General features: G+C 34.8%; 1 protein-coding gene across 1 annotated transcript in view; it reads left to right on the forward strand.

Annotated features, from left to right (window-relative positions):
* The window catches only part of LOC106902044 (zinc finger protein ZFPM2-like), a 202,271-nt gene that overhangs the window by 70,346 nt on the left and 118,149 nt on the right, over positions 1-13,776 (forward strand). Inside the window, exon 3 of the mRNA XM_014965210.1 lies at positions 5,575-5,676. Within this exon, the coding sequence (XP_014820696.1) occupies positions 5,575-5,676 (102 nt within the window). The remainder of the gene's footprint in view (positions 1-5,574; positions 5,677-13,776) is intronic.

Genomic DNA, 13,776 nt, shown 5'->3' on the forward strand with positions numbered 1-13,776 from the left:
GCTGCTGAAAACTTGCACTGCCATTAAATTAGAGACCTCTGCTTGTTAAATATATACACAGCATCCTATAAAAAAGAGATAATCTACAAGAAGGACAGTTAAATCCTGTTAGATGTCATTGGTGTGCTTAATAATAGTGTGTGCTGCCAAAAAGTAAGTTATGTTGAATGAATTAAGTACATTTGTATTTTAAGTCATATATGGTTTGTTTTGGAGTTACGTGAGTGTTGCTTCTAAAGAGAAGCTCCTGGCAATGTTTCTCAGCTTGCAGTGTGTTTCTTAGGATTCAAGAGCAAGATTAGGTGTGCGTAAGCTGTGTTACTGGTCATAAGCATTGTGATAAAGCAAATAACAAAGGACAGTTTTTGAATGCTAATTTATAGTTTCTGAAGCTCTGGCACCTAGTTCATCTGTGCACTCTCAGAATCCTTCTTCAGTTGGATCTAGAATTATTGTCACTGTAGGTTTTTGCAGAAAGAAGGAAAGGGCCCCTTCCCCATGTCCCCAAGAAACTCTGCCCCTTTGTGACCAGTCACACTGGCCTGTTAATATACTTAAGGTTATGTACCTTGCCAAATTAAAGTCTGCAGTGAGTGACTCCCTAAGTCTCTGCATTGTGTCTGTTTTCTCTTTTGGCAGTACAGAGTGCTACAGGCTTCGTAACAATTTATTTCTGAATTGATTTATTATAATTGAGAAGTGATGTTTCACTCTGAACAGCTGTATTAGGATGTTAACAATTTAAGTTTGCATTTATGCTGCCAGGAAGGATGAGCACAAACTGAATTTCAAACTTTTAATGTTCTCTCATTCTGATAGAAGCTGCTGTGTGCTGTTTGTGACTGGTACAGTCCTTCACCCAGAGCTATTTTGTGTGATGATAAAACCATGAGTGTATGAAGCTTGCACATTTTTCATCTCTTTTATGACCTTATCTTTTGTGAGCGGCTTCTGTGAAGGTATCCTAACTATAGGAAGCACCTGGCAAACATATATGATATCTATGCTGTGATAAGCAGTTGTGAACAAGAAAGTAGATCTGTCAGTTCTGAACTGTTCATTGTTAAAAATACTTTGTTGATTTAGCTGATTGCAAAATACATTATAGGGTGACTAGCAGCTGCTGTAACATTCCTAGTCAATAGTTATATTGTACGAGACTTTCTGTAAGAGCCTAATATTGATAGGGACAACATGGATTAAAACAGCAGGCTTGAGAAGAGCTGCTAACCCATGTGCTTCTTTAAAATGTTGCAACTACTTGTGGTACAAGCTGATTAAGTACAAATTGGGAAGTCTTTAATTTGTTAAAAAGATTAAAGTGAAATTACTTGTTAATATTCAAGTCTCTCTTTTCCTAGTTGTCAGCATTGTCAGAGACGTTAGAGTTCTCCTTCACATGTTTCTGGTAATATGTCTCTTTTACAGTCTTCAGATTCCCTGACCAACTGTACCACCTTGAAGTACGGTGGTTTAGAGTATTCATTTGCATCTACTGGATAAACAATAGGATATTAAAAAAACCTTTAACTGTTCTTGAAGAGCAACAGAAACAGTTAATGCTGGTAAGAAAGGTCAAGATGAAAATTCTATTCATATTATGGCATTGAAGTTGTTTGATTAAGACTTTTTTTTCCTTTCAGTTAAGCAGTATTTTGTGTATTCAGCACTTTATCATAAGGCAGAGATTTGTTTCACCTAACTTTAGCTGGCTAAAGATGGGTTCCTAGTCTAAGCTCTATGTTTCAGAGGATGATTCATTTCATCTTGGAAACCAAGAGAGGTCTCGTATCTCAGGCATCCTTGAATAGGATGAGTCACTGTGGAGGTTTCTCTCTTCCCTATCTATTGCAGCAACTACATAAGTAATCTGGACTAGCTTAACTTTCAGGAATTGAAGGTTAGAGGAGATGAATTCTGCCCAAAGTGTAGCTTTAATACCAGATATACAGAAATAACTGAAAGTCCAGTAGGCTTAATTGACTCATGACTAAACATACTATATGATATTATAGATTCTTACTCATATGAGTCTTTTTTTCATGCAATAACATTCTTTTAAAGGGCACAATTCACTTATTGATCTCAGTTGACAGAAGGAGAAACTTAGTAGGTTTTGTTTCATTTTAGAGCATTTATCATTGCTGGTATTTTTATACCCGTCTGGCATTTATGGTAAAAAATTATTACTCCTTTAACTTAAATACAAAATGTAAGTGAGCAGCAAAGTGAAGAAATAAGCATGAAAAAAAAAAAAACCCAAAAGAATGGGATTAGAAAGGAATCAACAGGTTAGTAGCAAAGTGAGTGGTGTATATAATGCAAAATGCACTTGGTTTGACTTGGAAGAAAGAAAAAAATAATGTCCTGGATCCAATTAAATGTCTACACCTGTAAATTGAAGAAAAATGTAATCAGTTTTAAAACAAGTATAAAAAATAGTCTTATTGAGACTGGAGAATAGTCAGTGAATGAACAAAAAGAGAAAACAATGGAAAGAAAATAAATTCTGTAAGGAAATAAACTCCTTTGTGCTAAACAAATGTTAGCTGCTAAAGTAGTATTAAGTAAGGGGAAAGAAAAGAAAAAAGCTTGAGAGATGTGTTTTGTTATCAGCTCTTGTGCTAAGCCTCCTTTTGGCTTCTTAAAGTTGCAGTGTCTCCAGCACCAAATGGATGGAGTTGGTTGTCCATTTGCATCGGACCTTGATGCTCAGCTGAGCCTGGGATAGACTTGCTTCATTGCAAGATTCTGAAGCCCACAGTAATGTACCATTTGTTGGTTTCACAAGCAGATTGCTTCAGTATGGAGGGAGAGTAGTGTGGGGGAACAGGAGAAATCAGTGTTGTGATATTTCAGGTGTGTAATGCATGGGCTTGGTAGTTGGTGAATAATAGAAAATATCAATGAAAATAATTACAAATATTCCTAGATGCAAAACAAAGTTTTCCTTAATGTAAATTCTGCACATTTTGTTCTACTCTATTTGCACAGGACATGCATTAATTCATGAAACTTGATTATGAAAAACACGTAACACCATACTTCATGAAACACTGAAAAAGCAAGTTAATGAAAAGTTAAGCCATCTGCTAACATACATTTTATGATCTTTCCTCATCTCCCAAATACTTAATTACTGTGTGCTGTAAGTCGTATACCTTAGCTGTAATTCTGTCCTTCTTTTGCCCTTCAGCCCAATCTTTTCACATAAGTTTCTCCTCCTCTTTCAATTCTAATGGTTTTGTTTGTTTGATGTTCTGGTTGGTTGCATTGATTGAAAGAATGCTCAAATTTGCATGCTAACGTCAGGTTTGCATATATTACAACCTGGAAAAACTTTTACATTTTGGAGCTAAAATTTTCCATGCTTTGACTCAAGAGAATTCTTATTATTAATACTTTTTTTATTGTTGTTATTCTGATTTTGTCCATAGAGATCTATTGTTTACAGTGGAAGAAAGACATTTTCTTTAGTAGAAAAATGCCATGCAAAGAACATTTTAAGAGCTTTCTGTGGTGATTATACAGCTTGAGTTAGAAACTCACAATCAGAATTGCCTTTCCTCTGAAGTGCTTTCCATGCGGAAAGCTGGAGTTGATCTTTCCAGGTTTGAACCTTGGAAAATTGTCCTTTGTGTCTCTCCAGTAAAGTAGCTATGAAGACAGAAATATGATGGTAAGAATAAATATCTGATATGTTGTTCAGTCCCATCCAAAAAACCCAGAGCTCAATTTGGTTACTATAAAATAACTATACGGGTGCTGATTCAAAATAGGGTAGTTGGTCGAAAACCCAAATAATTGCTAAAGCTACTTATAAGAAACTTTTTCAGTATGCATTTAGGACTGTCTTCTGAAAGATAACTTCAGATTGAACTGAAGCATGTGAATTTCAAATGCCTGGGTAAAATTATACAGTGTGTTTAACAGAAAAATTAGAATAGGTATTAATGATGCCTTTTAGCTTTAAATGTTTATGAATACACTGGACTATATTTTTAGTACTACAAATATACTGAACTATATTTTTGTTATCAGAGTCTGGAGTGAATATAGTATTGTGTTTGTGTGAGAAGTAGTTTACCAGGCACTTATACATAGTATTTGAAAAACTGTTTGTTTTATGAATGCAAGGAAGAATGTGTTATTACAATATGTTACACGTGCACATGAAGTTAATACTTTATAGTGTTTCTATGCAATCATGTACTTGAAAACTCTGGGTCACAATCTTATCTGGTATAAATATAGCTCCAGTGATAACATATGGGGATCTGGCATGGTTTGTTGTAATCACATTTCTTTACCTATGTTGCTAATAAAAGCTCTTGTTATCATGAGTGGGGAAAAAATTACAAGTTACTGCTTAATTGTTGTGCTTTTTGCTCCTTCTTGCTCTCCTATTGACAAATGAACAAAGAGTCTGATTTTCAGATTCTAAAATACATGACGTGTTTTTTAGTGTTGCCACTATTCTGTGGGACACAATTTTTTAAAAAGTTGGCTTCAGGATTGCTAAAAAAAATTAGACCATAATTCAGTCCTATTTGACTGATGTAGTTAATTGTGTAGATTTATTTTTTTTCCCCATTGTTCATAGCGTCTTCATATGCAAGAGTTTCTTGGATTGATTAGTAGTGAAAAAAAAATGCACAATACAAATGCAATAAAGTACTGGCTGGATAAGGCCTTGGAGATGTCATTTAACACATTACTGTGGCCAGAGTATTTTGTGTTAAAACCTGAACCCCTCATCTTCAATGTATTTTTTCATAGTGGCTATTTCATAGTATTCTTGCATAGAGCTTGCCTAGAATCTTTGTGGTAATCTCTAAAAAATAACCATATGATTTTTCTCATGTCCTATGTACAGCCTTGTACTTGATAGTTAGTGAAGACAGACAGACATTCTCAGATACTTCTGGATGGTGAAAATTCTAAAATTAATCATAAATGTTGCATTTCTTTAGATAAAGCCTGATAGGGAGAAAACTATTATAGAGACTTGCTGCTAGGTTATGACCTTTAAGGGCAAATTCCTTAAATGCTGAAATATCACAGAGTAGCCCTCCACTAGTTGCCTGAAAAGCCAGAATGTTTAGTGGATTGTATTTTTGTACTGTGTGTCATTAATCCACAAAGTATGGGAAGCAGTTAGGTGTCAATTCAAGAAAACACAAACTGAAAGCATATGTTCCTGGGGGGTAACAAGCTAATTTCTTTCTGTGATTTGTGCATACAAAATTAATGGCTTTTTGTATGTTGGTTTACAGAATTAGGTGCAAGTTGTGATTCTGTTTTTTAAGCATATGGAGTAAACAATGATTTCCAAGATTTATCTCTCCACAGAACTGGAAGGATCGGCTATTCAGGGCTTGTTTGAATCACTGAGAACTCACAGATGTTTACGTGTCTAATAATTTATTTTTTTATTATTATTTTCTTTCTGTTTATCGCCATGCATGTGTTTTCACTTACAGGTGAAAGCAGTTGTTTGGATATTGTAGGATCTCTGACAAAAAATCACGACTGAAATATGTCAATGCTGTATTTCTTTGATTGTTTTTTCAGGCAATGAAGAAGGCATCCAGGAGGCACCAGAATCAGACGGCGATGCAAGGTCAGAGAAACCAGGACAGCTTGCTGTGGAGACTGAAGACTGGGATGGGCCAGGTAGGAAAGAACAACTGAAAGCCTGGAGAAGTTTCTTAAACTAGATTCCAAGATTTTTTAATATTATTATTTTAGTAGGTGTGTTATGCTTTGCATTGATTTTTAATGGACCATTCCTTTTTGATCCTTTGAAATCCAGGATGTTGATGGATAAGTGCTAAGATAAAGTTCTTGAGTATAAAATGGCTTTGGCTGTACCATTTTGTAGATTGTTCAACATAAAATGCCTTACTTATCTGCTTGATGTAAAGGAAAATGTTGTTCCTGCTTAGAATTTTAGGATTAAAATTTATCCATAAATTCCCAGTTCCGTGGTGGTATTAAGATAGAAGCTTTTCTGCTCTGTTTTCTGAGGCCAGAAGACCAACGACATGCCTGTGTCTCTTCTCAAGCTTTGTGCCTACATTTAGCAACACGTTGAGCTTAACAAATAGGTATGGTATCTACTGACGTTTTCAAGGACTTTGTTCACCTGTTCTAAACTGATAGAAATCATTTAGCAGACCTTGTCATTTATTTCAGGTGAGAAAGAAACTCTTAGATTGCAGTCAATGAAGTGTCAGGGCTTTACATTAAAACAGCAATTTGTGGTAAAATTTTCTATTATACACAGTGAAGATGGTGCAGGTGTAACATTGCTAAGATATAAGATGTGATGGTAGCATGGGAATACTTTCCAAGTATCTGTTCAATATAAATATGTAAAACCTCTGTTGTGCAGTAAAAGTACTTAAGACAAAGGTGTAAATTGTATTTCTCAATTAGGTAATTCTGTAGTTGAATTCAATGCAATGTTTTCATGGGTATGGACTTTAGAATGGGCCTTAAAAATCCATTATATTGACTATATTTTAATAGTGCTGTTAGAAAACGAGAATCTGAAGCCAAACATACTTTCAGAATAGATGAAAGTCTCTTATGGAAATTTTCTTTAAAAGGATGAGAGCATCAGAAAATATTTCCAGAAGCATTCTATCAATAATTTATAATGCAATAATAATATTTCATTAGAAAAATTCCTATATTTCAGTCACATTTTCATCCTTGCTTGATTTTGCAAATTACTGTATGCTCTTCATGAAGAGAAGAACAAAACTAATGGTAATTTTCTGAAACCAGTAGCTGGAAAATATAATGCAAACAAAAATGAAGACATAAGATACCTAATTATTGTGATGTCATTTAAAATGTTTTTAATGATAATACACAAATAAGTTGATATTCTAAATAAAGCACTATGGTGTTATATGAAAACAAGACTTATTATCATAATACACTACAGTACATTTAAAATAATACAAAAAGCATCTTCAGATGTAGCAGAATGACTTTCTCCAACTTCATAGTAGACTTAAAGCTTGTCAAGTGTTAACATATGACTTGTTTTAACTTTCACTGTAAATAAACTCTATCTGAAATCAGTAATTTTTTTGGTTTTAGTGTATTTCAACATAGTTGAATATGCTTTTTGTGGGCTGTTACTATTTTTTATATGAGCTATCTTATATACAGAATTTTCAGAGGTATGTTTTATGACAGTGTGGAGTAAAAGGAGTATTTCTGTTTTGTTGGGAAAAAAAAATCAGTTAAACGGTAAGATGTGTGTAATTCTTGTAATATTTATTGGTAGCTTTGACATGGGATAAGGTGGAAATCAAAGCTGAATATGTGAAAATTTCTTTTTACTTCAGAAAACGGAGGACCACCGACATGAAATAAGCAGCTCTATTTTATTTATATATTGGTTCTTTACAAGGGTATAATATGTATGAAGAAAGGAGCAGATATATACCACATACCATACTCTCCATCCTGCATGCTTTCTGAAATGAATTTGGTTCTTTATTGATATGGAAACAGTCAACAAAACATCATTTTCGAACATGCAGTACAAAGATAACTTCTTTCAGATCTTTGGAAAAAACCAAAACCTGAAATATTTTGCTTATTCAAGAACATATTTTAGCACAGCACAAACAGAACCATTACAAACTTTTCTTCAACAACTTTACCAACTTGTGGTAGAGGTGCGGCCTTAAAGAGCAGATGACCATACATTCTTTGTTATCTGGTCTGTCTCTGGTCTCCTTAATGAGATGTACCTCTCTTAGAATCCAACAATGACTGCGTTCTGCATGATACAAGTTGCTGTCAACTGATAATGTGAACTGTGACAACTCAGGATTTGTATAAATAGTAGAGATGTTCTGTTATTTTAATATTTTTCTTCTTTTTTTAGCACTAAAGGAACATAATGTTATTTTCAGAGGCAATACTTGCCAGGGACTGAAGTTCTGCGAGTTATTCATTAGCAACAACTTACTCATGGATGAGTCAAAATTAAGCTTCTGGCATTAATTAGAGTTTTATTTTGTTTGAAAATTTGCATTGTTAAATGGTTTGCATGCATTCCCAAGCCTTTGTAATTAGAATATTTTTATGAAGAAAAATCTAAAGTTAAATGTGCTGTAGCTTCAAAGGGTTTCTGCCGAAGCAATCTTTCAGCTCACACATTCTTGTGACCTTCACTGACCATCAAGGAATTGCAAAGATAATGCCCGCTCTGTGGAGTCACTTTGAGTGTTACCTGAATGTTTTTTAAGCTGTCCTCAGTTTTCATTGGTTTTGTCCTCATTCTTTAAAAATTCTTTTTAATGAGAAGACTACTCTGAAATAATGGAAACAGAGGTTAGTAGACTGTGTATGGACACACAGTTAAGGACCTGATCCTTTTTCCATTACAGCCAACAGCAAAAGTCCAAGAAATAGAAAAAGTCTGCAAAGCAAGACTGGGTTTAGACAAATTTTATATTAAAAGACTTTTTTTTTTTAATTGTGGTCATTTTACAGCCTTAATTATACCTTTTGCTATCAGATGGATATATATAGATGTAGATGAATATTGTTCTATAGCCTTTGTATTATTGCTAGGATACCAGTGCACGTGAGGCCAGTGAAGGCAGTGAGGACAGTTTTAACACATAATGAATAAAAGGCCGATCTCCTGTGTGTCTTCTACAGACCATCCATCACATAAGAGAAAAAGGATCATTCTGTTTTCTACTAAATATCTGTACTACGTAAGAACAGAAACCTCCTAAATTTCAGAACTGTGAATGAAATATCCTAGAAGTTCCATGAACTTTCCAAAATCTCTGAAAATTTTAGATAGTAGGCCCCTCAAATAAAATATGTCTGAACCCAATATGAGGAAATTATTTCTTATTTGCCATCTTGAGAGATAAAGAAAAATTGTTTACAGAACGAGAAATTAGTGCTTGTTTATCGTCCAGTGGTCGTGCCTGTATGGGTGAGTATAAGTTCAGTCTACTATAGTTGTCATTTTAAGAGACAGCAGATATGAATTGTATCAAAAGAGAAAAAAGATTTGAATGAAAAAGTATGAATCAGAACTTCGAAGTGTTTCACAAAAATTTTTAGATTTTCCAAAAGCTATAATAAAAATAAAGCTAATGTTGGCTTCACCTAGAAGAGACCTTAAAAAACCAGAAAAATCTGAGTTTCAAATGAATGAGGAAAAACTGGGTGTAACCAGATGCTAGGAACAGTAATACCTGGCTTAAAGAAAAAAGTAACTAAAATCTATCAGTAGTTTCATTAATAACAGTAAGATGACATTTTAAAATGTGGTAAGAAAAAATCATTAGAAAATTGGTATTGATCTATTACAAGTCAGGACTCTTGATAGTTACAGGGAATGGGAAAAAGGGTAGAGTAATTTTAAATATTTCTAGTCTGCTTAAATCATATTTGTAGTGAAAAACCTATTTATCTGTAAGTGATGACTGTACTTCTGTTCCATCAACTGATCAGTGTGTTCAACCTGCTAAATCCTAGCTAATGTAAGCAATCTGATAGTTTAAATTTAACTTCTTTAGGAACTAAGTGGCCCACTGTCCTAATCATCAGTCTTTAGTTTTCAAAAAAGTTTTGAGGTGATTTGCAAATTCTAGAGTTGTAGAGGAAACAAATGTGTTCAAAAAAGGGTTGCTTTGGATAATGACAGACCTGTCCATCTGAAAGTGGTCCCATTGGAAATAATGGGATACATGATGTAAGACCCTTTTAATAAAGAGGGATTGCTTAGAATGCCAATCCATATAGGTTTATGGAAAAAATGTATCTTGTAAAACCAACTTAATATATAATGGTGAGCTAAAGTATATTAGTTCTTTGCTGTTGCTGGAATAACTTGACATGTTAGCTGCAGCAAAATTTTAATTTCGGTATAATTAAATTTGAAGTCTTGTGCTTACAAAAAGGTAATAGCATTTTTACTACAGAAAGCAGTTTGTCAGAAAAAATCTTGGGATTCAGTGAGCTAGGGCTGAGCCCAAAAGAGGAAGTTGTGGCTAAAGGATGTGTTTGGGTTCTAAATCTATCTTGCTTGTCTGGTTAGCAGTCTTGTTTGATGCCAAAATGGTTCTGTCTCTGGCATTCACATTTCAAGAATGATGTTAAAATTTGAAACAGGTTTAGAGGAGAGCCACTAGAATGTTGAAAGGTGACTGGTATTACAAAAAAGTCTAGGTCCTTTTCCTATTTATTTTATCAAAGAAAATATTAAAGGACAACCTGATTACAAACTACTTTAAATTCAGAGTGAAAATCTGATAACAATGGGCACCTCTTTCTAGCAAAAGTATCAGAAGATTAAATGGACATTGAAGCCTCACAATTTCAAGCACAAAGAACAGATTTTGGTGCTTAAAAAGTTAATTATTGGAAAATTTTATGAAAAGTCATTTATCTGTCATTAGAATTATTTACATTCAGGATGAGATACTTTCCTAGAGAACATGATCCAGTTCTGTGGCAAACACTGGAGTTTTAAATGGGATAGATTGCACTGGGGCAGAAGTTAAACTGGCTGACCATGATGATTCCTTGTAACTAAAATGGTATGAATAAATTAATATATATTACTTTTAGAAATATTGTACTGTTTGGATGCATTTATAATGAATAATTACTAGCAGCCCTCCACACAAACAACTCCCAATTTTTATTTCTCCAGTAGTTGTGTATTCAGGGTGTGTTAAGAATGATAACTTCTGTCTGCTCTTCTAAATTCTGTGCTATTATTCTCTAGTGATGGAATAAAACAATACTGTAGAAGATCCCATACCTATTCTGTGAGTAATATGCAAGGGAAAGTTCTTTCACTGTAGACAGATGGGAAGTAATTTTCTAATTCTGACTAAGTAAGCCAAAAAGTTTTCCAAAATCCACTCCAACATCCAATGTGCTCAGTTCTTTCGACTTTCTTCTCACAGAGATCCAGTAACCAGTGAGTGTTTCAGCCATTGGTGAAGCTGTATCTGCCTTTTAAAACAGAGAAATATTCCAGTGTTAGCAGTTGGGAAACTGAGTATAGGGCATTTACAAAGGTTAAATCAATGTCACTCAGGAATCTTGGTTCTGAAGAGGAATTGGATCTCTCTCTTCTTAATTCACATGCAGGATACTGTCAACTAGATTGTCTCGATTCCCTATGTGAGTTCTTTCTTTCGTAGCCATGAGGAGTACAGGAGTACAGCAGAACGCGCTGATTTTGTGAGTTGGAAAATCTTGAAAGTCAGTCTCAGAAGTTCTTTTGAATTTTTCTTAGTGAGAAAAAGTGATTTGTCCAAGTATCCAAAATGGAAAAAAAAAAAATACCTAAAGCTCTCATTTTCATTTTATGGTAATTTTTTATGTATTATTTACATTTATCTCCACATAAAGTTTGCCATGTGTAAAATTCTGCCTCCAGTAAATCAACAGAACTTCTGCTATTGATAATAGGCAAGCAAGATGAAGTCACAACTCATGTTACATCTCAGAAGACTCATCATTAACTCGTAAACATATATGTTGAATTGTTGAAAAAATTGTGAAGGATAGTTAGATATAGCACAATATAGTTTTCTTTTAATTACTAAAACCAGGTTGGTGTTTTTCTTCAAATGTACCAGAAAGTTTAAGAAAAATAGTAAACTGAAAATTAAATAGTGCTTTAAAATAATGATATATTGAGCTATGCTATTAATATTTAATAAAAGATAAAGAGAAACAGGCTGTCATGTGAATTCTGGTGTATTGCTTTAGTGAGAGGTGGATCAGAAAGGTTCTTGTGAACATCTGACGTGCCAGGTTCACATTTTTACCTGCTGTAAAAGGTAGTTTGAAAATCTTTTCTGAATAGATTTTCTGTAACTATTTATAGGAATCACTATAAATTTGTATTGATTGTTGGGTTTACTCTGCACTATTTAGTTATACTATAAACAGTTTGGGTTACAAAGCAAAACTGTATAATATAGATTGGAATGGTTGGTAGACCACTGCAAGATGGAAACAGACATTAGTGATAGTCTTTTTTCCCCCTTTTTACTTCTTTTTTTTTTTTTTTTTTTTTTTTCTCTCTGTCTTTTTAAACCAGTCCTAAGAAGGACTTGGAGATTACTGTCTTGATTTCGTTTCTTTTTTGATTGGGGAAATGTGGTAGATATAAGATCTTGGAAATGCTATTTGATGTAAATTAACAAAAATCCATGAAACATAGTTAACCATAGATATAGTCTGACAGTAAGAAGAATATTGTGAAGAAGCAGAGGAAATCATAGAACGACTGTGTGTTACTCTGACAGTGAATCGGTATTATCTCTGCTATCAGATAATGCAGTTATCATTAATTTTCACATTTGCATTTCAATCTTTGGAAGGAAATGACTCTTGCCGGATGAAGATAAGAGCTCTGTACCACTATAATGAACCATCATTTTATCCCGATGCTTTGTATCCATATGAAAATGAGGCTGGGTGGTGGTGTGGTATGTGAGGAGGGGGTGGGGGGGGTCATAGAAACGTTATAACAAAGTGTCAAAAATCACTACAGACTTTTGGAGCCCTTTGTGAAACAAGAGGCAGTCTAAATAAATCTTCTGTAGTGAAGTGGATATTGGATTAAAAGCAGAGAGCCGGGCTCCCATACCGGGGTTGGGAGGGGCCCTTGGAGGAGCAGGGAGAGATTTCTGTGGATCTTGATCCAGTTCCCATCACTGGTTTGGAACTAGGAGGAGGCCATGTGGTCACAGAATAGCAAAAGTAGGGGGATAACCGTCAACAACTTCACTCTTGCACTGCAAATTTAATTTTGACATTTGACCACTACTAAGGTAGGCGAAGTAGATGGCAGTGGACCACTGACTTCATGGTTTGGGTCCTGGTACTGGAGCTGTTTTAAGAGGTCACCACACCTGTCTGTTAAATGGAGGATTTCAAATAATTTTCAGTCTTTTTTATAGATCTGATCCAAGTCTTCAAGGACTGTAGTGTTCCCAGACCTCTTCCATGCATAGCCCAGATTTGTGTTGATGACCTGAAACTCTATGTGCAGAACTCTGCAAAGCATCATTCCATTTTAGGTCTGACTAAAACCACTGTTCCTCAAGTACTCTTGCACTGCATTCAACTTGTTTAACCTTTGTGGTGTAGTTGTTGCCTGTAGTTTACGGACTTCATCCGTACATCATTAGGACTCACTGCCAAATGTCTCTTAAAAGCATGAACTCTTGAGGTTTGCCTGCCTGCCACGTTTTTGGGGGTTTTTTTGTAACAAAAGCTGAGACTCTTGTATCATCAAATGACTGTAAGAACTGATATTTAAATTAAAGAACTGATATTTAACTGATATTTTATGAAATTTTAAAATTTCTTCCTAGTTTATAAGCTGGGACCATTTATAGGAGCACCGGGATATACATCTTGCCATGACCAGCAGGGATTGATGAATTATTCCACTGGCTGTAGCAGCTGCTTCCTCCTGCAGACCTTTCTCAGGTCCTCACCTCTCTGCTGTTATGCGATGAGCACATTCCTGCCTCTTAATGAGAAGATGCAAGGCTAAGAGCTGTAAGGAAAAATAGGTTACACCTGTGTTAGCAAATTCAGCAGTGACAGCAGCTGAGTAGTATATAATTGTGAAGTGTCAAAGTGGTCCCTGGCGTGATTTTGGCTGAGGCCAGCTGACACTTTTTCCAAGCAGATCCCAAGGTGCAGGAGCTAAAGCGTTGCAGGGGGCATTCTTCAGAGGTG

This window comes from Calidris pugnax, unplaced genomic scaffold (assembly GCF_001431845.1).
Source record: "Calidris pugnax isolate Ruff unplaced genomic scaffold, ASM143184v1 scaffold41, whole genome shotgun sequence".
In the NCBI taxonomy this organism is placed as follows: Eukaryota; Metazoa; Chordata; class Aves; order Charadriiformes; family Scolopacidae; genus Calidris; species Calidris pugnax.